The sequence below is a fragment of the Octopus bimaculoides genome, chromosome 14 (assembly GCF_046866305.1).
Source record: "Octopus bimaculoides isolate indiv1 chromosome 14, ASM4686630v1, whole genome shotgun sequence".
In the NCBI taxonomy this organism is placed as follows: Eukaryota; Metazoa; Mollusca; class Cephalopoda; order Octopoda; family Octopodidae; genus Octopus; species Octopus bimaculoides.
In genome coordinates, this window is record NC_142941.1 from 19,570,510 (window position 1) to 19,596,159 (window position 25,650).

The 25,650-nt window shown below is 35.7% G+C and overlaps 1 protein-coding gene across 1 annotated transcript in view; it reads right to left on the reverse strand.

The window, feature by feature from the left end:
* The window catches only part of LOC106874077 (disintegrin and metalloproteinase domain-containing protein 12), a 346,803-nt gene that overhangs the window by 28 nt on the left and 321,125 nt on the right, over positions 1–25,650 (reverse strand). Inside the window, exons 12-21 of the mRNA XM_014921671.3 lie at positions 23,585–23,724; positions 21,812–21,980; positions 18,807–18,902; positions 17,230–17,361; positions 12,775–12,950; positions 9,020–9,224; positions 5,318–5,395; positions 4,240–4,351; positions 3,099–3,228; positions 1–1,893 (exon numbers count right to left, since the gene is read on the reverse strand). The exon at positions 1–1,893 is cut by the window's left edge and continues 28 nt beyond it. Coding sequence (XP_014777157.2) covers positions 771–1,893; positions 3,099–3,228; positions 4,240–4,351; positions 5,318–5,395; positions 9,020–9,224; positions 12,775–12,950; positions 17,230–17,361; positions 18,807–18,902; positions 21,812–21,980; positions 23,585–23,724 — 2,361 coding nt within the window. The 3' untranslated portion in view covers positions 1–770. The remainder of the gene's footprint in view (positions 1,894–3,098; positions 3,229–4,239; positions 4,352–5,317; positions 5,396–9,019; positions 9,225–12,774; positions 12,951–17,229; positions 17,362–18,806; positions 18,903–21,811; positions 21,981–23,584; positions 23,725–25,650) is intronic.

Here is a 25,650-nt window from a genome sequence, read left to right on the forward strand (position 1 = left end):
ATTATATTATTTCATTTATCTCCTCCTTTTAGAGGATCATATTGTTCATTTTGCAAGATGTTAGTTATTTATATTCAGGCTGCAGAAACTTCCTCTTTTCATAGGTGGAATGGAAAAAGGCTTGAGTGAAGTGAAACATACACATACAGGCGCACGCGTGCGCACACACACACACAATGTCTCTCTTTCTCTCACATACACATACAAATAAAAACAATTACAAAACAAAAAAAAAATAGATTTAAAAGGAACTGTATGCACCTGAGTTGGATGATAACGGAAGCATATAGTTATGGTATGATTTTAGTCTCTGTAATTTAACAAAATTTAAAGCTGGTAGCTGTGAAAGATATTGTTGATCATAAATCACATTTGAAGAAGTCACAGGACACGAAAGAATAATAACAGATTTAAATGCTTGAATATAATTTGGCAATGCAGAGCATTTTGAAGAACAGTTTCTTTTTGTAAGATCAATTAGTTTTTATCAAGTAATTGGCCAGGACAGCTTAAAATACGTTTTTAAACTGAACACCATAACAGTTTATGCTGATTACCATAACAGCCTTAATGGAATGTTTTTCCATTTTTCTTGCATCTGGTTTTGTATTTACAATATTGATTTATTCTCCATCTGTTTGTTTATTACTTTTTCTTTTAAAAAAATTTTCACCTCAAGTTTCAAAAGGCAAATGAAATCAATATTTGTTTTCTCTTCCTTTATCCACTAAAAAAAAAAAAAAAAAAAGTAAATAATATTTTGAGCAATTCTATATCTTAGAATCGAACATTTGTCTCAGTTCACTGATTTTTTTCTTTGATTCTGTATTGTTTGAGTCTGAATAATCTGCTTTGTCTTCTTTGGGTGACGACTGCGGTTGGTTATAACGAGTTGGACTAGTTATTCGTTGTGATCTGACAGGCTTTGTTACCGTAGAAGGAGGTGGGCTTTTATGTTCTCTTTTTGTAGTGTTGCCAACAGGCTTCAGTCCAGCTTTGGCTAATTGTGCTGGCGTTAAAGAACTTTTTGCCTGTGGATCAGATTCTGATCTATTAAGGTTAACAAAATTCTTTTGAATAGGAACTGGCTTATCAGCTGTTGATGCTGATGGAAAAGTTTGTGTGAGTTTGGAAAGTGCCCTTGTTTTAGGCTGAGGATTGTGATCCCTTTTGGGTGGGGTGGGGTTTGATTCTGATCTCACAAGATTTGAAGCTAGTGCTCGTGTTTGTGGTCGTGGAGGCTTTTCTTTAGTTTTCTTGAGTGAGGAAGGAGATGTCATGTTATGGTAAACAGCATGATTACTGTTGTGGTCAATACTTGAACTGCTATTTGGGGGTTCTGAAGATGTATTCATGTATAGAGCATCCTCATCCTCTTGGCCAAGAAGATGCTGAGAGACAGCATTTTCTCTATTATTTCTCTCTAAAGGACGCAATTTTGGAGATTGTGTTCCAAACTGACGACTTTCATCAGGCTTCAGGGGTGGTGGCTTTTGAGGACGATCAGAATGATTGCGACGCAATTTCACTGGACGTTTTGTAGTAGCCAATCCACCCTTGATGTCTGCTGTGTGTATATTAGGGAGATTTTGTTCAGAAAATGCTGCTGACCGGCGATTAGTAGTACTAAGGAGTACTGGACTGGAAATGTCTTTTGTCATAATAGCACTAAGTGGTCGAGTAGCAGATCGTGGTTCTCTTTTTGGAATATAAGCATCTTGTGGAGCTTCAACAGGTGTGACTAATGCTTGAGAATTGCTATTGGTACTGTGAGTCAACATTGGTTTTGAGATGGGTGGACCCAGTCGGCTTGTCCGACTTTGTCGGTTTGTATCTGTTCTTGTTGGTAGCTGAACTTTAGGCAGTTTTATATTTGTTAGTGCAGGAGGTAAACTGTTGAGTAAAAAGAACAAAAAATGATGTTATTAATTTAGTTTTCACAAAATTCTGTTTCTAATTATCTGTAAAATAAAATAAAATATGGTGAATTGGTATAAAATAACAAACCTAATGACAGCCTATTTCTAAGTCATTGCAAAATTTGTTATCTGATCATTCTCTATATGAGAATCTCCATAAAACACGTGAAGATATGACTGTCTATGCCAGCCTTTCATTTTTTAAGGACTGACTATGCTACTGCAGTAATCCTGTTGTTAGCACGGTGGGCAACATGCTTAGCAGCATGTCATCCATCCTTATGTTCTGAGTTCAAATTTCATGGAGGTCAACTTTACTTTTTATCCTTTTGGGGGTTGCTAAATTAAATATCACTAGAGCACTGGGGCAATGTAATTGACAACCCCACCCTCAAAATTTGAAGTCATAATTGTTTAATTATTAAGGGAGTGAGATGGCAGAATCGTTAGCATAATGGAAAAAATGCTTAGTAGTATTTCATCCATGCTTAAATTCAGTGTTCAAATTCCACTGAGGTTGACAGTGTCTGTCGTCCTTTCAGGTTTGATAAATTAAGTAGCAGTTGAGCAGTGGGGCAATGTAATTGATTTAACCCCAACCCTGAAATTGCTGGCCTTGTACCAAAATTTGAAACCATTATAATAATAATTATTATTATTATTATAATTATTCAAATTCTGCCGAGGTTGATTTTGCCTTTCATCCTTTCAGGGTTGATAAACTAAATACCAGTGAAATTCTGAGATCGATGTAATCAACTAGTCCCCTTCCTCCAAAAACCTCAGGCCTTGTGCCTATAATAGAAAGGACTATTATTATTATTATTATTATTATTATTATTATTATTATTATAAGGGCAGTGAGCTGGCAGAATCATTAGCACATTGGACAAAATGCTTAGCTCAAGGATCATGACCCTACAACTGTGAGTTGAAGACCGCTAACCACTAAGCTGGACATCTTCACTTTCCCAGATACACTAAAAGAAGAAAAAAGAAAAGAGATGATCATGACTAGAAAGCCTTTGATCATAGACTGCTGAACCGAGGGCTAAACAACAGCAACAATGACATTCAACAGAGGATAAGTGGAGAAATGCCCAAAAACATTTTAAATAGATGAGGATTTTTCAAATAAAAATGGGCTAAAGGTCAGATCATCAGTAAGTTCATACATACTGCATATTGAAATTGCTCTTCTTTTTCCAACACTGAATGAGATCATTTCTTCGAAGATAGGCACAAACCAGTACAGAAATAATTAAAAGCAAAAATAGAATGACCAGCACAATAGTCAAGACAGGGCTTTCTACAGTGAGAAAAAAGAGAAAAACAAAAAAAAAAAAAGAGGATAATAATGGAGAAAAGCATTCAGCAGAATATAAACAAAAAAGATATTAGAATTTAAATAACAATACAGAAGGTAACAAAGTTACCAGAAATAATACAAGGCCAAATATATAGCAAGTGTTTATAGTTTTCTCTCTTGGCATTCAGAGTTCAAATCTCACGGGATTCAATTACATTTTTTATTCTTTCAGTCTTAATAAATACTGAAAATATACAGGGATAAATTTTAATCAATTTTGCTTCTCTTCTTGAAAAGCTCATTGTGGCCAATTAAAAGAAAGCCATAAGTCAATATTACAAATAACTATTCTAATTTACCCACAGATTTCAGTGACTATCATTCTCTTTCCCTCTCCACACACATATATATTATAGGTGCAGGTATGGCTGTTGGTAAGAAGCTTTTTTCCCCAACCATATGGTTCTGGGATCTGTCCCACTGTGTAGTAGCTTAGGCAAGTGTCTTCTTCTATAGCCTCAGGTTGACCAAAGCCTTGTGAGTGGATTTGGTAGACGGAAACTGAAAGAAGCCCATCATATCATCATCATCATCATCATCGTTTAACGTCCGCTTTCCATGCTAGCATGGGTTGGACGATTTGACTGAGGACTGGTGAAACCGGATGGCAACACCAGGTTCCAATCCGATTTGGCAGAGTTTCTACAGCTGGATGCCCTTCCTAACACCAACCACTCAGAGAGTGTAGTGGGTGCTTTTATGTATCACCCACACGAAGGCCAGTCAGGCGGTACTGGCAATGGCTACGCTCAAAATGGTGCATTTTATGTGCCACCCGCACAAGAGCCATATATATATGTATATATATATGTATGTATTGTGGTGTGTGTATCTTTCTGTTTGTGCATGTCTCCCCACCATCGCTCGACAACCAATGTTGGTGTGTTTAGCTTCAAATGTAATGAGAAGAGAGAGAAAGAGAGAGGTTTTGTGCATGTGTGCGTGGTTTACCTTTTTCTAGGTTAGCAATTCCACTATCAACACTGCCACCCTTCCCTTCTTTGTCACAGTAAGGGGGTCCGTAGCCGGCATCACAATGGCAATTCCCACGGCTATTGCACACCTAGAAGAGAAATTAAGATATTTAAGTTGATTAATTGATCCTTTCAATTTTACTAACAAATAATATAGTAACGAGATATATAAACACTGCAAAGAAGCACATTAATATAGTATACAATAAGACATCATTATTTTTTGCATAAATGCATCGTTAGCAGGCCGGGCAAAATGCCTAGTGGCATTTCATCCATAGTTATGTTCTGAGTTCAAATTTTGCCAGGGTCTACTTTACCTTTCATCCTTTCAGGGTTGATAAAATAGATATCAGCTGAGTACTGGGGGTCGATCTATCCCCCTATCCCCCTCCCACAAATTTCAGGCCCTGTGCCTATAATATAAAGGATTATTTTGCATAAATGCATTCGAGTGTATTCTTTACATAAATGTGGCAAACTGGCAGAATAATTAGCACACTGGGTAAAATGCTTAGCGGTATTTTGTCTGTCTTTATGTTCTGATTTCAAAGTACGCCAAGGTTGACTTTACTTTTCATTCTTTCGGGGTCGATAAAATAAGTACCAGTTGTGTACTGGAGTTGCGCCAAAATGTGAAACAAATATATTCTTTAGATCAGTGGTTCTCAACTGGGGTCTATATGGCCTTTGGGTGTCCAAAGAAGATTTTGTTGCTAAAATTTAACAGCAATAAATTGGTTATATTTCTACAATACATTAAATATATCAAGAATTTTAAAAATAAAATTCCTAATAATGTTTAATTATAAAAAAAAAATATAGAATTTTTTGAAACATTATATATATATATATATATATATATATATATATATATATCATCATCATCATCATTGTTTAAAGTCCGCTTTCCATGCTGACATTAAACGATGATGATGATGATGATGATGATGATGATATATATATATATATATATATATATATATATATATATATATACATACCATACATATATACATAAACATAATGGATAATATCTTTAATCTCAGACTTACTCCATGTCCATTGCATCCTTTAGGACAATCAGGAAATCCTAATTTCTGCAGTGGTTTACACTGTTGCTCTACACAGATCTAATTGGTGAGAGAGAGAAGAAAAAGAAATGTAAAATAGTTAGTTAATGAACAGCTACAATATTAATTATGAAGTAAAAAATGGTCTTGTTCATGATAATTCTGATGATGATGAGTAGAAAGCAATTTCAGAACTTAAGGATGGTGAGAGTAGCAATAATGATTATCTGATTACTTGAAAATGAGACATAATGATGATGGTGATGATGATGATGAGGATGATAATGATGATGGTGGTTTCTCCTCCTCCCTTTCTTCTCTTTTCCCTCCTCCTCCGACCTACTTTTCCATGTTTTCTTAGGTCTTCTTTAGCACTGGGTCCTGCCATTTACTGCATTCTTTTGTAAACACCTTTTGTAATGTTCAACATCCAAAACATCAGCTTTCATTACACCTGCCTATGTCTTCCTTGGTCTTCTTTCTCTAGAGTTTCCTCCTACATGGATCTCCTGCTTTTTTTTACCCAGTTGTCATCACTCAAATGCATTACATGTCCACACCAAAGCAGTCATTCCTCTTGTACACAAGATCCGATTCCTCTTATGCCCAAATTCTCCTCTTAGCTCCTCTGTAGCATGTCATTCATATACACTAACATTACATATCCATCAATACACGCTTCATTTCTTTCCAGCTTTAACACATTTTCTAGATTTAGTTCCATATCACATTACCATGAAGAATCTTGGTTCATACACAAGCATTGTACAATTTGCTCTTGCTCGAAGTAAGAACCTCCTTCTGGTCAGCAGAGTTAATAACTCCAGGAATTTTTCTCACCATATTCTACTTCTAGTTACAATGGTTTTAGAGTAACCATTGCCACTATAGCTAAGATTACCTTCTGGGCATTGGAAAGTATTTATTTTACCAGTCCTTTGTCTGCTGACTGCACCAGCATATCTGTCACATTCATCTTTATTAACTGTCAACCTGCCTGTATTCTGTTACACCTCTTGTACATCCATAGATCATATCAAGTACACTCTGTGAAATTTTTACTACTCCATTTCTGTATATCAATCACAGCTATATATATATATATTTCACTGCAGCCTAGTTTTCATTCAGGCTTAGGAGAATATAAAGCAGACATGTAAAATAATGACAAAAATGATATTTACAGATCAACAATTAATGACTACAACAGCTATTTACTTCAAGTTTCATAAAAATGCAGGCATGTGCCTAACCTTTTAGATGTCTGCAATGAACGAAGTGTAGGTTACGTTCAACTTGAAGGAATTATAGTTAACATTTAGTTCTAACACAGGGCAAAACTACCTGGCATAAATACTATCCCTTACATATGTTGTTAAAGGGAACTTATAATTATGAGCTAAATTTTTGTAAGTATGTAATGTCACTTGCTGACACATATTATATACAACCCCCTTCGTTTATACACCAAATATTAGCAATTAGGCACTTCCAATTCATACTGACATTATCTGAACCCAAATAATAGAATTTCTAATCTAAAATTAGATTAACTTTTGCAACGATCTTGCCTTTATTGTTCCATCTAATTTCCATTACCTGGATAAACAACTGAATATAAAATAAATTTGTGACTTGTAATAAATATGGATGTGGGTCTTGGAACTATAAGTTCTTATAGAAATCCACCTGCCAGAACATAGATAAAATCACACCTGTTAAATTAATTTATCTGATTTATGTTAGAAGTTAATCAAGCATAATTTAAAAAAATTTTACTTCCATGTATCTTTTGATTTTTTTTTTTTTAAATGACATACTTTTTTCAATGCATACTGAAATGTTAAGCAATCCCGTGGATGCATTATTTACAATATACAATTACGGTTGCTTTTGATGGGAGATATTTGCACATATTTTCTTTTAATGACGAGATATATATAAAGGGGCTTCTCTTGCTAATTTGAATATGAGATATTAGTTATTTGAATAGTAAACTCATCATCCTTGATGAGACTGAGATGGCAGAAGCAAGTAATTATTCCAATGGCAGTGACAAGGCTGCTGCTGCCAACATCATCATCATTTAAAATCCATATCTCATGCTGGTTTGGCTTGGACAGAACTGCATCATGCTCCAGTGTCTGCTTTGGTACGGTTTCTATGACTGGATGCCCTTCTCAATGCCAACCACTCTGCAGTGGGTACTGGGTGCTTTTTCTTTTGTGCCACTGGCACTAGAGAAGTCGCAATGTAGCTCACAAGATTGGAGAAGGGAGTGGGTAGTTTTATGTTAGAAAATGAGGGGCTAAAGTGTGAGAAGAGGAGAGAGAAGATGAGCAGATTCTTGTTTAGAGGAGTTATATAGCTTATTCGCATTTAGAAGGTACTAGTAACGATGATGCAGTTGATGAGAGAAAAGAGGCAGGTATAGTGCATGAGGGGAAATAATTTTGTAGATCAGTAGGTGGAGGATGATCAATGTAATGGGAAGGTAATGGCTAACAAGTGAAATGGTTCCAGGTAGCAAGAAGAAAATGGAATCAATGGGGACCTGTAATGAGGGATAAAGGAGATATGAGGAAGAGATTGGGGAAAGTGCTTATCTGTGCCTACACACATATACAGATGCAGTGCTTCCAGAGGTCAGTTTTGCAGCATTAAGCATGTCTTCTATAGAACTTCAAATCAGCAGACATCCCTATTATCCCTTCTGTAGTCAGACTTGACCACTTTGTCCCATTCATGTCTTCCTGAGTCTTCCTCTTCTACAAACTCCAACCACATTCAGTGACTGACACTTCTTTATACAGCTGTCTTTATCCATGTGCAGTGCCATCTTCTTTCTTGCATGTTACATCTGATTCTTCTAATGCCAAGGTTTTCTCTTGTCACATTTATACAATGTCATTCATTATATTGTAAATCCAACGGAGTACGCTAGCTTTATTTCTTTCCAGTCTTCTCAAATCCCCTGCATTCAAGACCCATATATCACTACCATGCAGCATTGCATTTCGAACACAAATGTCATACAATCTACCCTTCATACACTTTGATGTCAACAGTAGTAGTAGCTCCTTGAACTTTCTCCTACTTGTTCTTATTCTAGCTACTATACTTTTAGTAACAGAAGCTATCAACTACTTTTCATGAGCCATCTAGGCACTCAAGAGTATCTATTTCTGGTGTTCCTGTTCATAGTGTGTACTGCTCCAGTGCTTCTAACACATACAAAGCCAAAGTTCTCTCATGGTCTACCTGTGATTTTGAAACATCTCTTGTGTGTCCATAGCTTACAATAGGTGCAGCATATGGAGTTTATATCTAATCCTTTTTTGTATACCTGAAGATACCAGGGTCTTGTCTTCTTTCCTACTTACTGAAACCTTTGTCTTTGATAAATTTATCTTAACACCATACGACTTTAGATTTAACTTCCATTTCTGGAATTTCCTCTCTAATTCCCCTATATTTTCAGCTAATGAGAACTAGATCATCAGCATGTAGGAGTTCTCAAAGACATCCAATATAAAAATCTTCTGCGATGAACTGTAGGACAACGATGAAAAGGAGAGAATTATGGATTGAGTCTTCACAAATTCTTACCTTCACATTAAATTCATCACACACACACATGGATAAATAGATAGATAGATAAGCTAAAAAGGAAAGTGAACTTACTTTATCAGCACCACATTTAGAGCCATCTGGTACCAATCCAGGGTCTTGCATCTGAAGGCCTACATCCAAAATTACTGCCCGACATACTTCAGTTGTCCTACCAGTAGCTATGAATGATGTTGGAAATTTTTTAGCAAGGTTATCTTTCCAGAACATTAGTTTTTCATTTTTGTGAATACAATGAAGCATACCACAACGAACATCACTGGAAACAGAAACAAGACAAAAAGGTAAAACATGATTTGATGCTTAAAAGTATAAGGATATATACAGAAACAATGTGAAATAATATAGCTAATCAAATTTTTGTTCTGTCTATGTCCTTGCTGTCATTCTAAATTGTTTATTTTAACTATTTGTATGCTACAGGCATTTGTCTGTGAGCTGTAATGGAAATCATCCACTTTTTATTCTTTTACTTGTTTCAGCCACGTGGCTGCAGTCATGCGGCTGCAGTCATGCTGGAGTACCAAATCAGTCAAGTATATCAGTATTTCTACGAATTAATCAACCTCAAATAGACCTTTGTTAAATGCCTAAGAAACTATGACATGGACACACATACACACAAGGGAAAGTTTTGTTCTTGAATGATTGGGAATTTTAATATCTTGTCTTCATATTTTTAAAGCATTTTTAAAATTAATTTATTAATGAAAAATACATAATAGCAAATTTGGAAATCCTTTCTTTTTAAGGTATCTATCCTTATGAAAGATGAAAACCCTTATATGAATAAAGCAAAGTTGGTCACCAATTCCAAATAATTTTATCAAGAACTGGGTAAAAAAATAAAACAGACATCAATGCAGTTTTAATGACAAGAAAAGTAGAAAATTAGATCCTTGAGGATGAATATGGACAGAAGTTAGTTCACCTTGGGCAAGAATGTTCAAAATAACAAATGCAACATCTAAATAATTGTGAGAAGATATAAGAATCCAAGAAGTAAAGCCAGGTACTACAGAACATGAACAACTGGAAAACAGCCAGCCAGAATGGTAAAGTTCCAGACTTCTGGCTAAAATGTTTAGCAAAATATTTATAAAACTATTCAGTGGTTTAATGAAAGAACCAGAAACAACTGAATTGTTCATCCAAGAAAAAAAAAAAAAAAATCTTAAAATTCAAAACTGACAAAATATAAAACTCTAAAAGTTATAGATTTATCACTATTCTATACAAAGCCTTCACAGTATTGTTTTAGCAAATATGTTCATCTGCAAAAACACAAACAAAAAGAAAAAAAAACAACAACAAAAAAAACAGAAGTGGTATCTCAAAGGCACACATGATAGTAAAGGCTAACAAAACTACAACTGAAGATAATAAGACAAGATAGAGTCTAAACTATGATGTGGATGAGTTACCAAAAACAGAGTGTAGACAAATATGTGTCAAAAAACTCATGGCTTGCACACAAACACAACACTCAGAAAACATAGTATCTTCTGTAGTATAGTTTGTTCTAACAGAACATTCACAGAAAACAGTACTATGAGGCACTGCATACTTTGCACATATTATGTAGAGCACTTTCACTAAAACAGAAAAAAATATTTATGTAACAACTGCCCTTTGGTTTGTGGAGGCACAATGGCCCAGTGGTTAGGGCAGCAGACTTGCGGTTATAAGATTGCGGTTTTGATTCCCAGACCGGGCGTTGTGAGTGTTTATTGAGCAAAAACACCTAAAGCTCCACGAGGCTCCGGCAGGGGATGGCGGCAAACCCTGCTGTACTCTTCCACCACAACTTTCTCTCACTCTTACTTCCTGTTTCTGTTGTGCCTGTAATTCAAAGGGTCAGCCTTGTCACACTGCGTCATGCTGAATATCCCCAAGAACTGAGTTAAGGGTACATGTGTCTGTGGAGTACTCAGCCACTTGCACGTTAATTTCACGAGCAGCCTGTTCCGTTGATCGGATCATCTGAAACCCTCGACGTCGTAAGCGACGGAGTGCCAACAACAACAAGCCCTTTGGTTTACAGTTGTGGAATTATAACTACCAAATTAATATCAACTAGCTGGACCTGTGAAAACATCATGGAAAACATAAAAATATAAGCCTCTGTAAATTGTGTACTGGTGCCATGAGAAATATTTCTATATTATGACACTTAGAGCAATATCCAATATTGGTTGAGGACCGAGTATGTAGAATGCGGTAATTAATTATATTGTAGGAAAGTAAATGTAACATCCAATATTTGATGTGGTTAAGTATCTGTCTACTCTAGAAATACTGATAAACGTTTAAAAACAAAAAAACAAATGCCACCTTCCTTTCAGTCACCACTCACTCTCTGTCTCTCCTCTCTCTCACTTTACTGCTCACTTCAAGTATACCTCCTCTGCTTAACATCTTTTATTTTTATTTCTCTTTCTACCTCTCCCTTCAAGTGTAGAAAAATAACAGTAACATCCACAGGTATTTGCTGAGGGAGAGATAGGCAGAGGGAGAGAGTGAGTGTGTGAAAAAGAGAGGCAGACAGATAGATAGGCCACTGTTAGGACTGGATTAACACTCATAGTGAGCCTAATTGACTAAAAAGATTTCCCTGCTCCTGTATTGGACCCATTTCATTTTCTTCCAACCACTTGAAGGTTTATTTTGCTCCAGTCTACTCAGCTGACCAAAATGAGTTGTAGTTGTAATTCAATGGAGCCAGCTTTGTCACATTCTGTGTGAGGCTGAACCTCCCTGAGAACTATGTTAATAGTATGTATGTCTGTGGAATACTCAGCCATTTGTGTATTAATTTTATCCTGGTTGTGGTAATGAAAAGTGAAAGTGACATCCAATATTTGTTGTAGTTATTTGTCTTTGATTTACCAATGTGTCTATCGATCTATGTATCTACTCTTCTTTTAATGTATGTATCAGTCTACTCTGAAAATGCATCAATGTTTTAAAACTGCCCTATTTTCCATTACATTTCAAATAGATTCTGCACTGAGTTGCTGAAGCAGAAATATCATTATAGCAAATAATAGCTCAGTACTACAGATTTGCTTGTCAGTTGCTTGACCTTAACCACTTGATCATGTCTTTGATGGCTAATAATATGTGCATCTCTGATCATGAGCAGGAGTAGTTGGGAAGCATCACAGCCATGTGTTGAGAGGGATTCTTTGGGGTTTGAATAAATGTGACAAAAGCAAAGTTTGAAGAAAATATTAGTCGTTTTTCATAAGTTCTAAGGGTAAGCAAATAGGAATAAACAGTTGCTACCCAAGGACAAAAATTGTGTTACACAGTGTAATAATATGAGATATATAAGGACCCATGATTACTAGTTGTAATTCACTTATAAGGAATTCTTATAAAAAAAAAAATGTCCAAAAACTGAGAAAAGAAGCAATGAAATTATTAATAACAACTTCTTTAACAAATGGAGAAAAAGTAAGGAAAGAAAAACATAAAACATTGTATTATAATTTTATAATAAAATGAGCCTGGAAAGAAGACATGCATCCACATATATGTGAGTGCAATGTAGTACATACAGGCAAACACACACATACATACTCCCTTACATATGACAATATAAAGAATGCAATACACATATGCATACCTATGTGTGTATTAGAAAGTGTAAATAATTGATGACTGTCAAACATAATCAAACTAATTACACCATCTCCTACAATAGATAGATAGCAAAATTTATCGTAATTTTTGCAACTTTTTTCTCAATTTTCTACCATCAGATTTAAAACCCTAGTGCAGTAATAAAGTCAAGGTCAACTTACTTCACTGCACAAGCTGTGTATCTGTCTGTCTGCCAGTTCAAACCACAGTTACCACTCACATTGCCAAGTACATTATTAGCTCTGAAGCAAATATCATCTGATACTCTGCCAGTGTCCCCCCATAGCAACTGACACTGTTTTGTGTGAGTATTGCACTGTCCTTTGTAACAGTATGACTGAAAATAATAATAATGATAATAATAATAATAATAATAATAATAATAATAATAATAATAATAATAATAATAATAATAATAATCATAACAAAAATAATAATAATAATAATAATAATAATAATAATAATAATAATAACAAAAATAATAATAATCATGATGATGATAATAAAAACAACAACAACAACAGCAATTCTTTCTTATATAGGTAGAATTTTTGTGCATGTGTGTGTGTGTGTGGGGGGGGTGATAGTTGATTACATTACAAGAATTAATTTCTTTATTAGCCAACAGGGGTTGACAAAAACATTAAAGATGGTACAGGATAATACAGTGTGGGATTACATAATTTAAACAAAGAATAATTACCCAAAGGGGAAAAGTTCTCCAAATATTATTCGTGGAAACTCCACAAAAGTGGTCACCCTGACCGTGAAGGCAAGTTCTCTCTCTTTGTCTTTCCCCAATCTACAAGTGTATGCTCAGTGCAGGCCTGTAGACTTGGACCAATCTCACCACCCTAATCTTCCGTTCAACAAATTTGCTGAGAGGCAGCACTTCCCTTCCCACCCTTTTTTCTATTTCAAATGAAACTTGAAAATGCTGATAATTTCCAGAAATCCCAGACTTAACAATTCTACCAGGAAGCATTGCCAGTTTAACAAACTCTACAGAAATACCATCGGCCAGGCCTGTCTGAAATGCTGAGTGACAAAATTTCAATAGTCATGCCTGTTTATATATTGAGTGTATATATTGAATGGATAAAAATAAAATAAAATAACAAAAGGAATTTCCCATCCCACCCTAATCTTGTCTTTAGTACAGCCAGGCCAAGAACTTTTGGAAGTTGTCCATGATTATTGACCTGAATGGCTTCTAACAGAGACTATTCAGGTTGTCTTCATCAACACCCCATCTACCAGTCATCTATAAACTGCTTCAATCTTTATCTCATTATAGTAAGAAACGATGGTTAAGATTCAAAACATTCTGATACCAAAATATAGAATAACCAGCTGAGTAATATCAATGGTTTGTTGATTTCAACACAATTTACATCATCATCAAAGTATCTTACAGTCTACCAGGAAATGTGATGGCTACATCATCTCAGTTTTAATGAGAATGGGTGTTGAAAATTAACAATTGTTACCATATTATTTGATGCCATGTTAGAATATAGGACACATCAGATAATGTACTCCTAGATACACTATGTCTGAAAAATATAAAGATGGGATGGTCATGGTTGGAATACATTTGATCGTAGGTCTGCTGAATTAGGACTAGTCTGGGACTAAAACAGTAATTCGCAACCATTTGTTACCTATGGACTCCCTTTTATTCCTATTTTACTCTACTGGACCTTGATAGCCATTTGATGTTTATAAAAAAGATCCTACTGTATTTTTTATAATTAAATATTATTAGGAACTGTATAAAAAAAAATTAAAACATTTTGTGTATTGTAGAAGTATAACCAATTTATGGTACGTAAATTTTAACATCAAAATCTTATATGAACCTGAAGAAGAAGGGGAGGTCTATGTAAGATTTTGTATGTATGCTTCTAGGCAAAAGCAAGAGATTAGCCATTCACATAAAAAAAGGTACTGGATTCTCTCGGCTGTGGGGTTTCAATAAACCTTAAATGCAAGGATGACTTCACAACTGAGAATTTTGTTTTGCAATAAAACAAAAAACAACATTTTGTTTCAAGGGAGATAAGTCGTACTAATATACCGAAGAGTTATTTTTCGTCGTTTTGAGTATCTAATCGAGTTTTGTTATTGAATGAGAGAGGATCGATAAATATTTATTGATTAAAAACGTTCACAACACAGATCAATCTATTTTATAGATATCATTTCAAAATTAAGAAAAAAAAAAAAATCCATTGATAATCCACTGAAGAAATTAAATAAAAGTAACTTTGCAAGAAAGTGGTGATTAACAGGAAGGTAAATTTAACACTTAAAGCAACACACTGTGGATATTGAATAAATTTTGATGTTCACGTAGCTAGTGTCCATACCTCTTTATATGTACAGCGATTTGTTGAAGATTTTATCATAATAAACTTTATAATTTTGGTACAAGGTAAGGATTTTGAAGACTGAGGGAAGTCGATTACACCAACCCCAGTATTTGACTGGTACTTATTTTATTGACCCCGAAAGGATGAGAGGCAAAGTCGACCTCAGAATATCATGATCTTTTCTATTCTAGGCACAAGGCACAAATTTTTTAGGAGGGTGGCCAGTCGATTAGATCGACACCAGTACGCAATTGGTACTTAATTTATTGACCCCAAAAGGATGAAAGGCAAAGTCGACCTTGGCAGAATTTGAACTCAGAATGTAAAGACAGACGAAATACCATTAAGCATTTCAAATGGCGTGCTAACGTTTCTGCCAGCTTGCCATCTTTCAGAATATAATATTGGTTTCAAATGTTGTCACAAAGCCAGCAATTTCGGAGTGGGGGGGGGGGGGGAAGGGGGCAGTAAGTGAATTACACTGACCCCCCAGTGCTTTACTGGTACTTACTTTATTGACTCTGAAAGGAATGAAAGGCAAAGTTGACTTCAGTGGCATTTGAACTCAGAACGTAAGGACGTACGAAATATTGCTAAGCATTTTGCCTGGTGTTCTAATGATTCTGCAGCTCACCACCTTAATAATGATAATGGCTTCAAATTTTGGCACAAGGCCTGCAATTTCGAAGGGTAGGGGTAAGTCAATTACATTTACCCCAGTGATCCCCTGGTACTTATTTCATCAACTCTGAAAGACAAATCAACCTCTGCAGAATTTGAACTCAGAATATAAGGACGAAAGAAATCCCGCTAAGCATTTTACCTTGCATGCTAACAATTCTGCCAGCTCACTGCCTTAGATTTTATCATATTACCATTCACCTGTGGAAATGCTTTGCATGTATGACCAATAGGATAAAAAGTTGTTTCTTTCGTAATAGCAAGTGGTCTTTGTCAAATGCCATTCAGCAATACTTACTGCATACGCATGGACATAAGTCTAGTGTTGACCATATATCTGCAACAGTATGAGCAGACCTGGTCAAAATATTTGTAGAAGACCAACAGTTGCTGATGGATACAAGCCTTCCTTTTCCTTCTCATCATTAATGTTGCTCAAGGGAATGGCAAGTCTGACACAACCCAACCCCAGTGTCATTACTGTCAAAACACAAAGAGTTGGAATACATATCAGCAGAAATCCCATCCAGTACTTCAACACTTCTGCCTTCTAGTTTTTTTAATTTTTATCAGCTCTTAAAAGACGAAAGGCAAAGGTGACCTTAATGGGATTTGAAGTCAGAATGCAGAGAGTCAGAACAAATACTAATCATGAGTGACGTTTCATCCAATTTTCTGACAACTCTGCCAATTTGCTGCCACAGAACTGTTTGATCTACTGAGTTACCTGCACCTGAATTGATGTGTGCTCTATACATATTGTTGTTGGCACTCCGTCATTTACGACGTCAAGGGTTCCAGTTGATCCGATCAACGGAACAGCCTGCTCGTGAAATTAACGTGCATGTGGCTGAGCACTCCACAGACACGTGTACCCTTAACACAGTTCTCGGGGATATTCAGTGTGACACAGTGTGACAAGGCTGACCCTTTGAAATACAAGCACAACAGAAACAGGAAGAAAGAGTGAGAGAAAGTTGTGGTGAAAGAGTACAGCAGGGTTTGCCACCATCCCCTGCCGGAGCTTCGTGGAGCTTTAGGTGTTTTCACTCAATAAACACTCACAACACTCGGTCTGGGAATCGAAACCGCGATCCTATGACCGTGAGTCCGCTGCCCTAACCCCTGGGCCATTGCGTCGCCACTCTATACATAACTCACAGACAGAACCAGTCTTGCACAGTATATCACAAAGCCGTACCTCTTCATTTACAGATATAATCCACTTGTCTACTTAGTTTAACTCATAAGATATAAGTTACCCCAGAGGTTTTAGGGAATGACATTTGTTCAAAATGCCAAGCAGTGGAATTGAACCTGGGGCCTTGTAGTTGCAAAGCAAACTTCTTAACCTTAACATCTAGGCCATACTGTATCTCCACAGGTAAATATGTATGGATGTATGTATAAAAAAGTAATTTATTTACTTTTTGTTTTTTGTAATACAAAAGTATGAAGAAGCTAAAACAAAACAATTTTACATTTTTTGCAAATAGCCAAAAGAAGAGAAACAAAATGTTTTTGAAATTCCAAACTATTGTGATAAAATGGGTCTCTTACCAGTCCTCCAGAACATGACCGTCCATTGTGAATAAATACATTTTCCGGACAATATTCACCTTTCCCTGTGCAGTATTCATCTAAATCACATTCTCCTTCTTTAGGCCGACACACAGTTCCTGGGGGACGCAGCTGAAAGGATTTATCAAAACATAGGAATAACTTCATCCAGTATTTTCTCTCCAGCTAACTAACCATCTATGACTAGCAAACAGGTCAAAAGTGATAAGAAAACTCACAAAAGTCAAATTACAAGCATGTTTTCTTACACTGAGCAAAGACAATAGACTTCATGAGAGTTCCAATTATCCAATTTGCTATAGGAATAAGAACACTGATGATTCCAACAGTCACAACTACAACTTAAGACAGAAATTATTTTGAAAAAAATATGAAGAGTAAATCAACTAACCAACGTCTCTCTCTCTCTCTCTCTCTCTCTCTCTCCGACTGAGTAATGATGGAGCTCCTCTACAACAAGACACTTGTTTCTATTCCTCTGTCACACTCTAATCTCTCATCACTTGGAACAAGGCCACCTCCTCCAATGACTCCCCCCCCCCACCTTTGCTCTCAAAAGATCTTTGTCTTGCAAGTTACTTGGTGATTCTGCCAGTGCTGGTGCCACATAAAAAGCATCCAATCCCCACTGTAAAGTGGTTGGCATTTGGAAAGGCATCCAGCTGTAAAAACCATGCCAAAGCAGATCTCACCAGAGCTGGTGCCATGTAAAAAGCACTCAGTTCACTCTGTGGGCTGGTTGGTGCTAGGATGTGTGTCCAGCTGTAAAAACCATGCCAAAACAAGCAGTGAAGCCTGGTGCGGTCTCCTGCTTAGCCAGCTCCTGTCAAACTGTCCAACCCATGCTAGCATGGAAAATGGACATTAAATGATGATGATGTATGGGCTGTGTATCAGAGGTAAATGCCCAGAAAATCCACAATCTAATTTCAATTCCTATTGAAGCTATGACAAGCAAAAACTATAAACTTTACAAGTTCATTATATTTTGTCCTTACTGAAAATGCAGTACACTTTATGCTTAGACAGAATGAATAAATATTCTATTTATCCTACATATGAGAAATAAAATCAACCATTTAATTCTTTTAATATCAATCATCTCAAATAGGGTACATTAAAATGATTAAAATTTGTTCATATGCAAGTGATAATCTTAATAGAAAATTAATTATAAAATGGGATTTTAGTTAGTCAAAGGTAGTGTACTATGTATACCAAAACTATAAAAATATTTTCTTAATCTTCTCCAATGTCTTCATTATAATGAAGATAATTTGAAACATTTAGGCAGTTTATCAAATAGAAATGTAATCACAAAAGGATTAATTTCTTTATAACAAGTAGTCTGATTACCTTTCTGGAGTTTGAGTGAAAAGGAAAATGGGAACTGTGATATTCCAAGGGCATAATTAAAACATAAATGAAATGAAATAAATGAAATTCAAAATAAAAAAATAATAATAATCTGACAGCAGAGTAATTTAATGTAGAGTAGTTAGCACTTCACAGTTCTCATGTCATAAAGTATATATATAATGCAATGCGTAACTCACCTGACATGTATTAAGATTACAACATTTCCCTGTAGCACACACAGCATTGCCTTTCAGTTTACAAGTTGTAGGTTCACAACATTTGTTATCACATACCTGAATTGGATAGACATAAACTTCATAAGGTTTACTGTTACACACACACACACACACACACACAGAGAAAAGACAAAGCTGATCTCAGTATGAATTAACTCAAGAATCAATTACTTATAAAACATCAAGTCAGTTTATGATTTGCATGAAATCCACATCTTTTTCTTTTCCATCCACCCCATCGACGCAGATTTGACAATGATGATGTGGATAATATGTTAAGAATGAGTTACATTATGGAATAAAACAAATAATATTGATTTCTAACTTATTCACAAGGTCATGAAGACAGTGGGTGAGTAATTAACTAATACTCACTATTTTTTTTCTGACTAATACTTATTATAATGCTATAAAATAAGTAAATCTAATATAATATTTAAAAATAACATTGACATGACATATTTCTAAACTTCTGCAAGTATAAATACTGTAAAAATAAATATATTGGTTTTGAATTTCAGTACAAGGCCAGCAAGTTTAGGGATGGAGGTGGGATTAAGTTAATTAAATTGATCCTATTGCTCAACTGGTACTTATTTTATCAACCCTGAAAGTTTGAAAGGTAAAGTCGACCTCAACGGAATTTGAATTCAGAACATAAGGATGGCCAAGACGTCACTGAGCATTTTGCCCAGCATGCTAACAATTCTGTCAGCTCACTGCCTTACAGTAAAATAGATATATTAATGTGGTTACAGTTAATTCATCACTTGTGCTTAAGAGAAAGCCCTAAAATGTATGATATTTCTACATGGAAATATTTGCGTTGAATTGATCTCCATCATCATCATTGGCATTTTATTTCAGAATTTGACAGCAAAAATTTTCAAGTATCAACAACATCAAAGTTCGCTTTTATAGACTTGTACTTATTTTACACCTATATAATTCCTTTTTACCATGGTGTTACAAGTTACAAAAGTTGGAAACTGACTTAATTTTATTAAACATAGAAATTTATCCTCCTTTTTTTTTTTCCAATTGTTACAATGCTCACAGGTGGAAGAGGGTGGGTGCTTTCCATTATGAGAAACACTGTGTAATAGGACTACAACTGTGTGTCCTTCTTTGTGCATCAATCCCATTTTGTTTATCAACAAATTATTCAAAATAAAACTGTACATTTATACTTAATGCACTTGTGTTCATTTCAAGTGAGGAAAGATGCTCACAGAACTAATTTTCTAGAAAATATTTTGTTTGGTGCCACATAAAAAGCACCCAGTACACTCTGTAAAGTGGTTGGTGTTAGGAAGGACGTCCAGCTGTAGAAACTAAGCCAAAACAGACTATGGAATTTGATGTGGCTCCTAGCCTTGTCAGTTCCTGTCAAACTGTCTAACCCATGCCAGTCTCGAAAATGGACATTAAATGTTGATGATGATTGATGATGATGACAACCTGTGGAAAAACACACCAAGGTAAGATTTGAATGATGTAACCGAACTGTAAGACAACAGCAGTAAACATCTTCCCACATCTGAGTGTACACAAGCATGTTATATATAAATGTACATAGTTTTATCTTTATTGTCACTGCTTAGAGGGCTTAGAGTTGACAAAGCTTTCCACATGTCACCAAATGGGTGTCTTACTGTTTAACCCTTTAGGGTTCAGATTACTCTGTCTTATTCATTTGCATTGGCTTGAATTTATCTTGCATTAACTCATAGCTTTGAGATGTTGATGATATGGTTGTTTATTTTTCGACTGACATTTTATGGTAGGCATGAGAAGCTGGATCTGGCCAGTTTGAACATAAAACAAGTAGAATATTTAGGCTGGATATGACCAGTTTGAATGCTAAAGGGTTAACATCTAAGAATGGCAATTTTTACTGAGCTATGACCAGCTGAAGCAGTGTCTGTAACTGATGAAGTCTTACCACACAGAAACCACTAGCATAGCTTGTTGTAGGCTATAAGCCTGTATAGACTGTATTGAAATCATATAAAAGTGGTTTTAATGTTGGGACACGGATACTACTCACAGTTAAATGCAACAGTCGAAATAATCACTGTGCAATATGTATTTCTTGAGGGGGCCCAGGGGCAACAAACTGAAGGGCTGCTCTGGGCAGCACACACTCTAGCTACACCACTGACAGAAACTGGCAGAAACGTTAGCACGCCGGGCGAAATGCTTAACTGTATTTCGTCTGCCGCTACGTTCTGAGTTCAAATTCCGCCGAGGTCGACTTTGCCTTTCATCCTTTCGGGGTTGATAAATTAAGTACCAGTTACGCACTGGGGTCGATGTAATCGACTTAATCCCTTTGTCTGTCCCCTCTATGTTTAGCCCCTTGCGGGCAATAAATAAATAAGAAACATGTATGTTACAGTGCAATGACATCATATAGAGCCAATAATGTGTTTTTATATATAAAGTCTATATGGAGAATATTTTCTTTCAGACAATTACTACTGCAAATGTCTTTCCACTTTTCAAAGTACACAAACATATCAGCTATAAATGAACACAGCTTTAATTGTCAGTGTTAAGGATATCTATTTTTATTGTTTTCCTGCTCCTCTTCAATACTCCTAGCCTCTCTTCTAAAATGTAGCTCTTTTACAACGAGAAACTTGTCCTGCTCTAGCCTCTTCTCTTAAACATGTACTCCCCATCACTCAATATAAGGCTGCCCTTTCGGGGTTCAATGTCTTGCAAGCTGTATGGTGATCTCACTAGTGTTGGTAGCATGAATAAAGCACCAGCACAAACTGTAAAGTGTTTGGAAGGGTGTCCAGCTGTAGAAACCATGCAAAAGCAAATACAGGAGCAGGATGCATCCCAGGGGCTCATTGTTAAAGTGTCCGACTCATGCCAGTCTGGAAGACAAACATTAAATGATGATGATGATGATGATGATGACAATGATAGTATTAGACATAGTATTTACATACCTCTGGCAATCCACAATCACATTCTTCACCATCTTCAACAAAGTTATTTCCGCATGATGTGTGAAACAAGGATTCAGGCTTGTTATATAAACAATAATCCATGCCCATCTCAAAGGCTTCTTTTATTGCTTCTTTCGAACAACTTGACCATTTTGGAGAGCTTCTATCACTATTAAATAGAAACCAGAAAAATACTGGAAATATTAGTATTTTTTAAAAATTAGATGTTTTTCAAGCTTGGTTGAATGAAATACTGTTTATTTTCTGAAATGAACAATTAAAACTGATATTGTATAACATTCATTGAGATAGGTATAAATGTTTCTTCTATTTAACAGTTGGGTTGGTCTCTTCAGATCAGGCATTCTAACTATAATCATTCTACATTTTGTTTTGAGCATTGAATATCTAGGATTACATTAAGCCAATGTTTCCTTCCTTTCTTGTTTTTTTTCTAAGATGGTAGGGTGTAATTTCAAAGGAGATTCAAAATAGAACAAATAATCATGTAAGACTTCTTCACTGGCTTGAAGCATTACAGGACTTTCGGGTGAGTACAGCTCTATAGGAAGAAGTGCTTTGTTTAGGGGATTATGAAAGGAGCGAGATGGGAAAAAGAAGTGAAGTGATATGCAATTTAAGTAATTCACTGGAACAAAGACCATGTAGTAACGCCTGCGCATGCGTAAAATTAATAAAGCGAGCGTCTCCCGCTCAATTCATTCTCTTTCTCGCTGGCCAGCGATTGAGCATGGACGTGTGTTTAAAGCTGTCTCAACATCTTTCGGTCTTATACTCGACAGCTTGTTATTCTCACCTCTAAAGATGTATAACTAAAGATTTGTATGTTTTACCAAGTAAATAAATGTTGTTTGAGTTGTTTAGTCTGGAGTTCAGCGTACCGTCAATTTCTTCAATTTTATAGTAGAAAGTCAGGTATACAATCTAAAGATGTATAACCCACTTTCTACTAAAACCATTTCAAGGTTGTCGTGAGAAAAGAGATGCAGAGAAGGCATAGTTCTACAGTGTAGAGTTTAAAAACTTGCCAAGGCAGCTATCTTTTTCTTGATTGTACTGTAGAATGTGTATTTGAAAGGTGCTATCAATTTATAAATACTGGAGACCTGCTTTCCTACATCAGGTAATGATGGTCTCTTGTTCTTAAAATCTCCACAAGCACATATCACTCACTATTGTTGGTGTGAATGCTTCTAAGTAAGGTTGCCACAGATAGAATTACTTATAATGGAATTACTCATCAGACTGCTCCATTGTAACATCAATGGAGCTCTCTCTATCATAGACTTTGTCAATTCTGGTGTGTCTCAGTGTTTGTTTATGCCACCTGAATTCTTTCTTCTGTACATTAATGACCTCAATTATACGTGTAGTTGCACACATTCCTTCACATGTGATATCAAACTTAGCTCTTCTTTAACCTTCTCCACTCAATCTCATCAGTACACAACCACAAAAAACATGCCCATAATCAATACTGAATAGCCAGAGAAATGAAACAAAACCCTTGAGAAAAGTAATCCTTATAAAAATTTTAATAAATATACAGAAACACACTGGTGTGTTTATACATCTATTCCATGTGAGTGTGTTAATGTATATATATATATATATAAATGTTAGATGATAACCAGTCATTCAAGAGGTGTAGTTATTTAATTTTATTATTAATTAGATGAATACAAACGAAAAGAATTATTACAAAACTAATTTCTTGTTTCTCATTTGTCTTCTATAGCAAATAATACTTACCCACTCGTTGCTTCCATGATACACTTGGCAGATTCTCCTGGGCAGACACAGGTGGTGCGATCATGAAGCATTCCTAAATTGTGTCCAAGCTCATGAGCTACTGTCATGGCTACACTTGCCACTGTAGAGTGAATGTGGTCCTAGAAGTAAGAGAGTAGTTTCAGCTTAGAAATCAGAGATAAGAAAGTTCTTTACAAATTATTATTGCTCATCAAACAAACATATTGTTGTAGCATTCCAGCCATGACTATTCCATCAGAGTGTCTCTATGCCTACATTATATAATGTGTCATTTTTGTATGAGGTGAATTTAGCTGCTCCTCCTAGCAGATTGAGCAACATTACAGAGGGTCCCTTGCTGTTGTATTTACTATTTTGTAAAGGCTTACCCAAATAACACTGCTTTATTAAGGAGATGAAGGCAGTGAGCTGGTAGAATGTAAGCATACCAAATGAAAATCTTGTACGGAATGTCCTCCGTCTTTATGCTCTAAGCTCAGATTCTGCTGAGATCAGATTTTGCCTTTCGTCCTTCCAGGGTCAATGAAAAAATACCAGTCAAGTAATGGGTTCAAAGTAATCGACTGGTCCCCTCATCCCAAATTTCCTAGACAGTTTGGTAGACGGAAACTGAAAGAAGCCCGTCGTATATATGTATATATATATATGTGTGTGTATATGTTTGTGTGTCTGTGTTTGTCCCCCCAACATCGCTTGACAACCGATGCTGGTGTGCTTACGTCCCCGTAACTTAGTGGTTCGGCTAAAGAGACCGATAGAATAAGTACTAGGCTTACAAAGAATAAGTCCTGGGGTCGATTAGTTTGACTAAAAGGCGGTGCTCCAGCATGGCTACAGTCAAATGACTGAAACAAATAAAGAGAGAGTGATGTAAAGCAAAAATAAGTTTCTGGTGAGCTGAATTCTTGACTCAGAATTCAATCTCTGAAGCCAAAATGCTCCATACCTTCAATAAAGACAGGAATATTTGTGGCTTTGTGTTAAAGTCAGAAGTCACTGGTAGCTAAGAACATAAAGCAACAGTCTAAATGTTTTTCACTATTTTAATAGTCTTAAAATAGTCCCTCCCCATTTTGAGATCAAATGTGGCTACAATATTCCATTAAAGAAACAAAGTACTCTGTTTTTATCTCTGGTGAACTCTAAGTAAGAAAATCCACAACCCTGTTTCAAACCTAGTTTCATGATTTCCCTCTATTTCTATAACATTGTAATAAAATTTTAATTTTTATCTTTGGTCAGTAAGTGTTATTTTCTATTTGCTTTTATCTAGAAATCAAAGGAAATGACTACTATTCCCTTCAAACTTTGCTTTTGTGATCTGGACATCAAGGTCTTGAAACTGACCTATTTTCCATTACATTTCAAGCAGATCCAGTGCTGAGTTGCTAAAGAAACATTGTTATTACAAATATTAGATTTATGAACCCTAAAATTCACTCCATAATTGCCCACAGGCATATGGCATAGTGGTTAAGAGCACAGGCTACTAACTCCAAGATTTCAAGTTCGATTCCAGGCAGTAACCTGAATAATAATAATAATAATAACATCGAAAAATACCTTAGGAATGAGAACCCAGGTTCGAAATTTCCCCAAGACACCTGATAAAGGCTGGAGGGTATATCAGCTGAAACATTGTGTTAACAACAAACAAGATGAAGACAAATATCCATCAAATGTAAATAATGAATAAATATTCTATTCAATACTACAGATTTGCTTGTCAGTTGCTTGACCTTCACCAGCTGAGCATGTCTCTTAGTGGATGACATGTACATCTCTGATCATAAGCAGGAGTAGTGAGAGAGCATCATAGCCATGTGTTGAAGGAAAGTTTGAAGGAAATATTAGCTATTTTCACACTTTATAGGGGTAGCAAATAGCAAATAACAGTTACTACCCAAGGACAAAAATCATGTTACACAGTGTAATTAAAGCCTTTTGAAAAGGCAACTTCTCACTGTGAGCTTACAAAATGTAGGCTTTGTAATTACATAAGGAAGAATTATTTATTTAGTGTCTATTCACATTCTAGGTTGTTT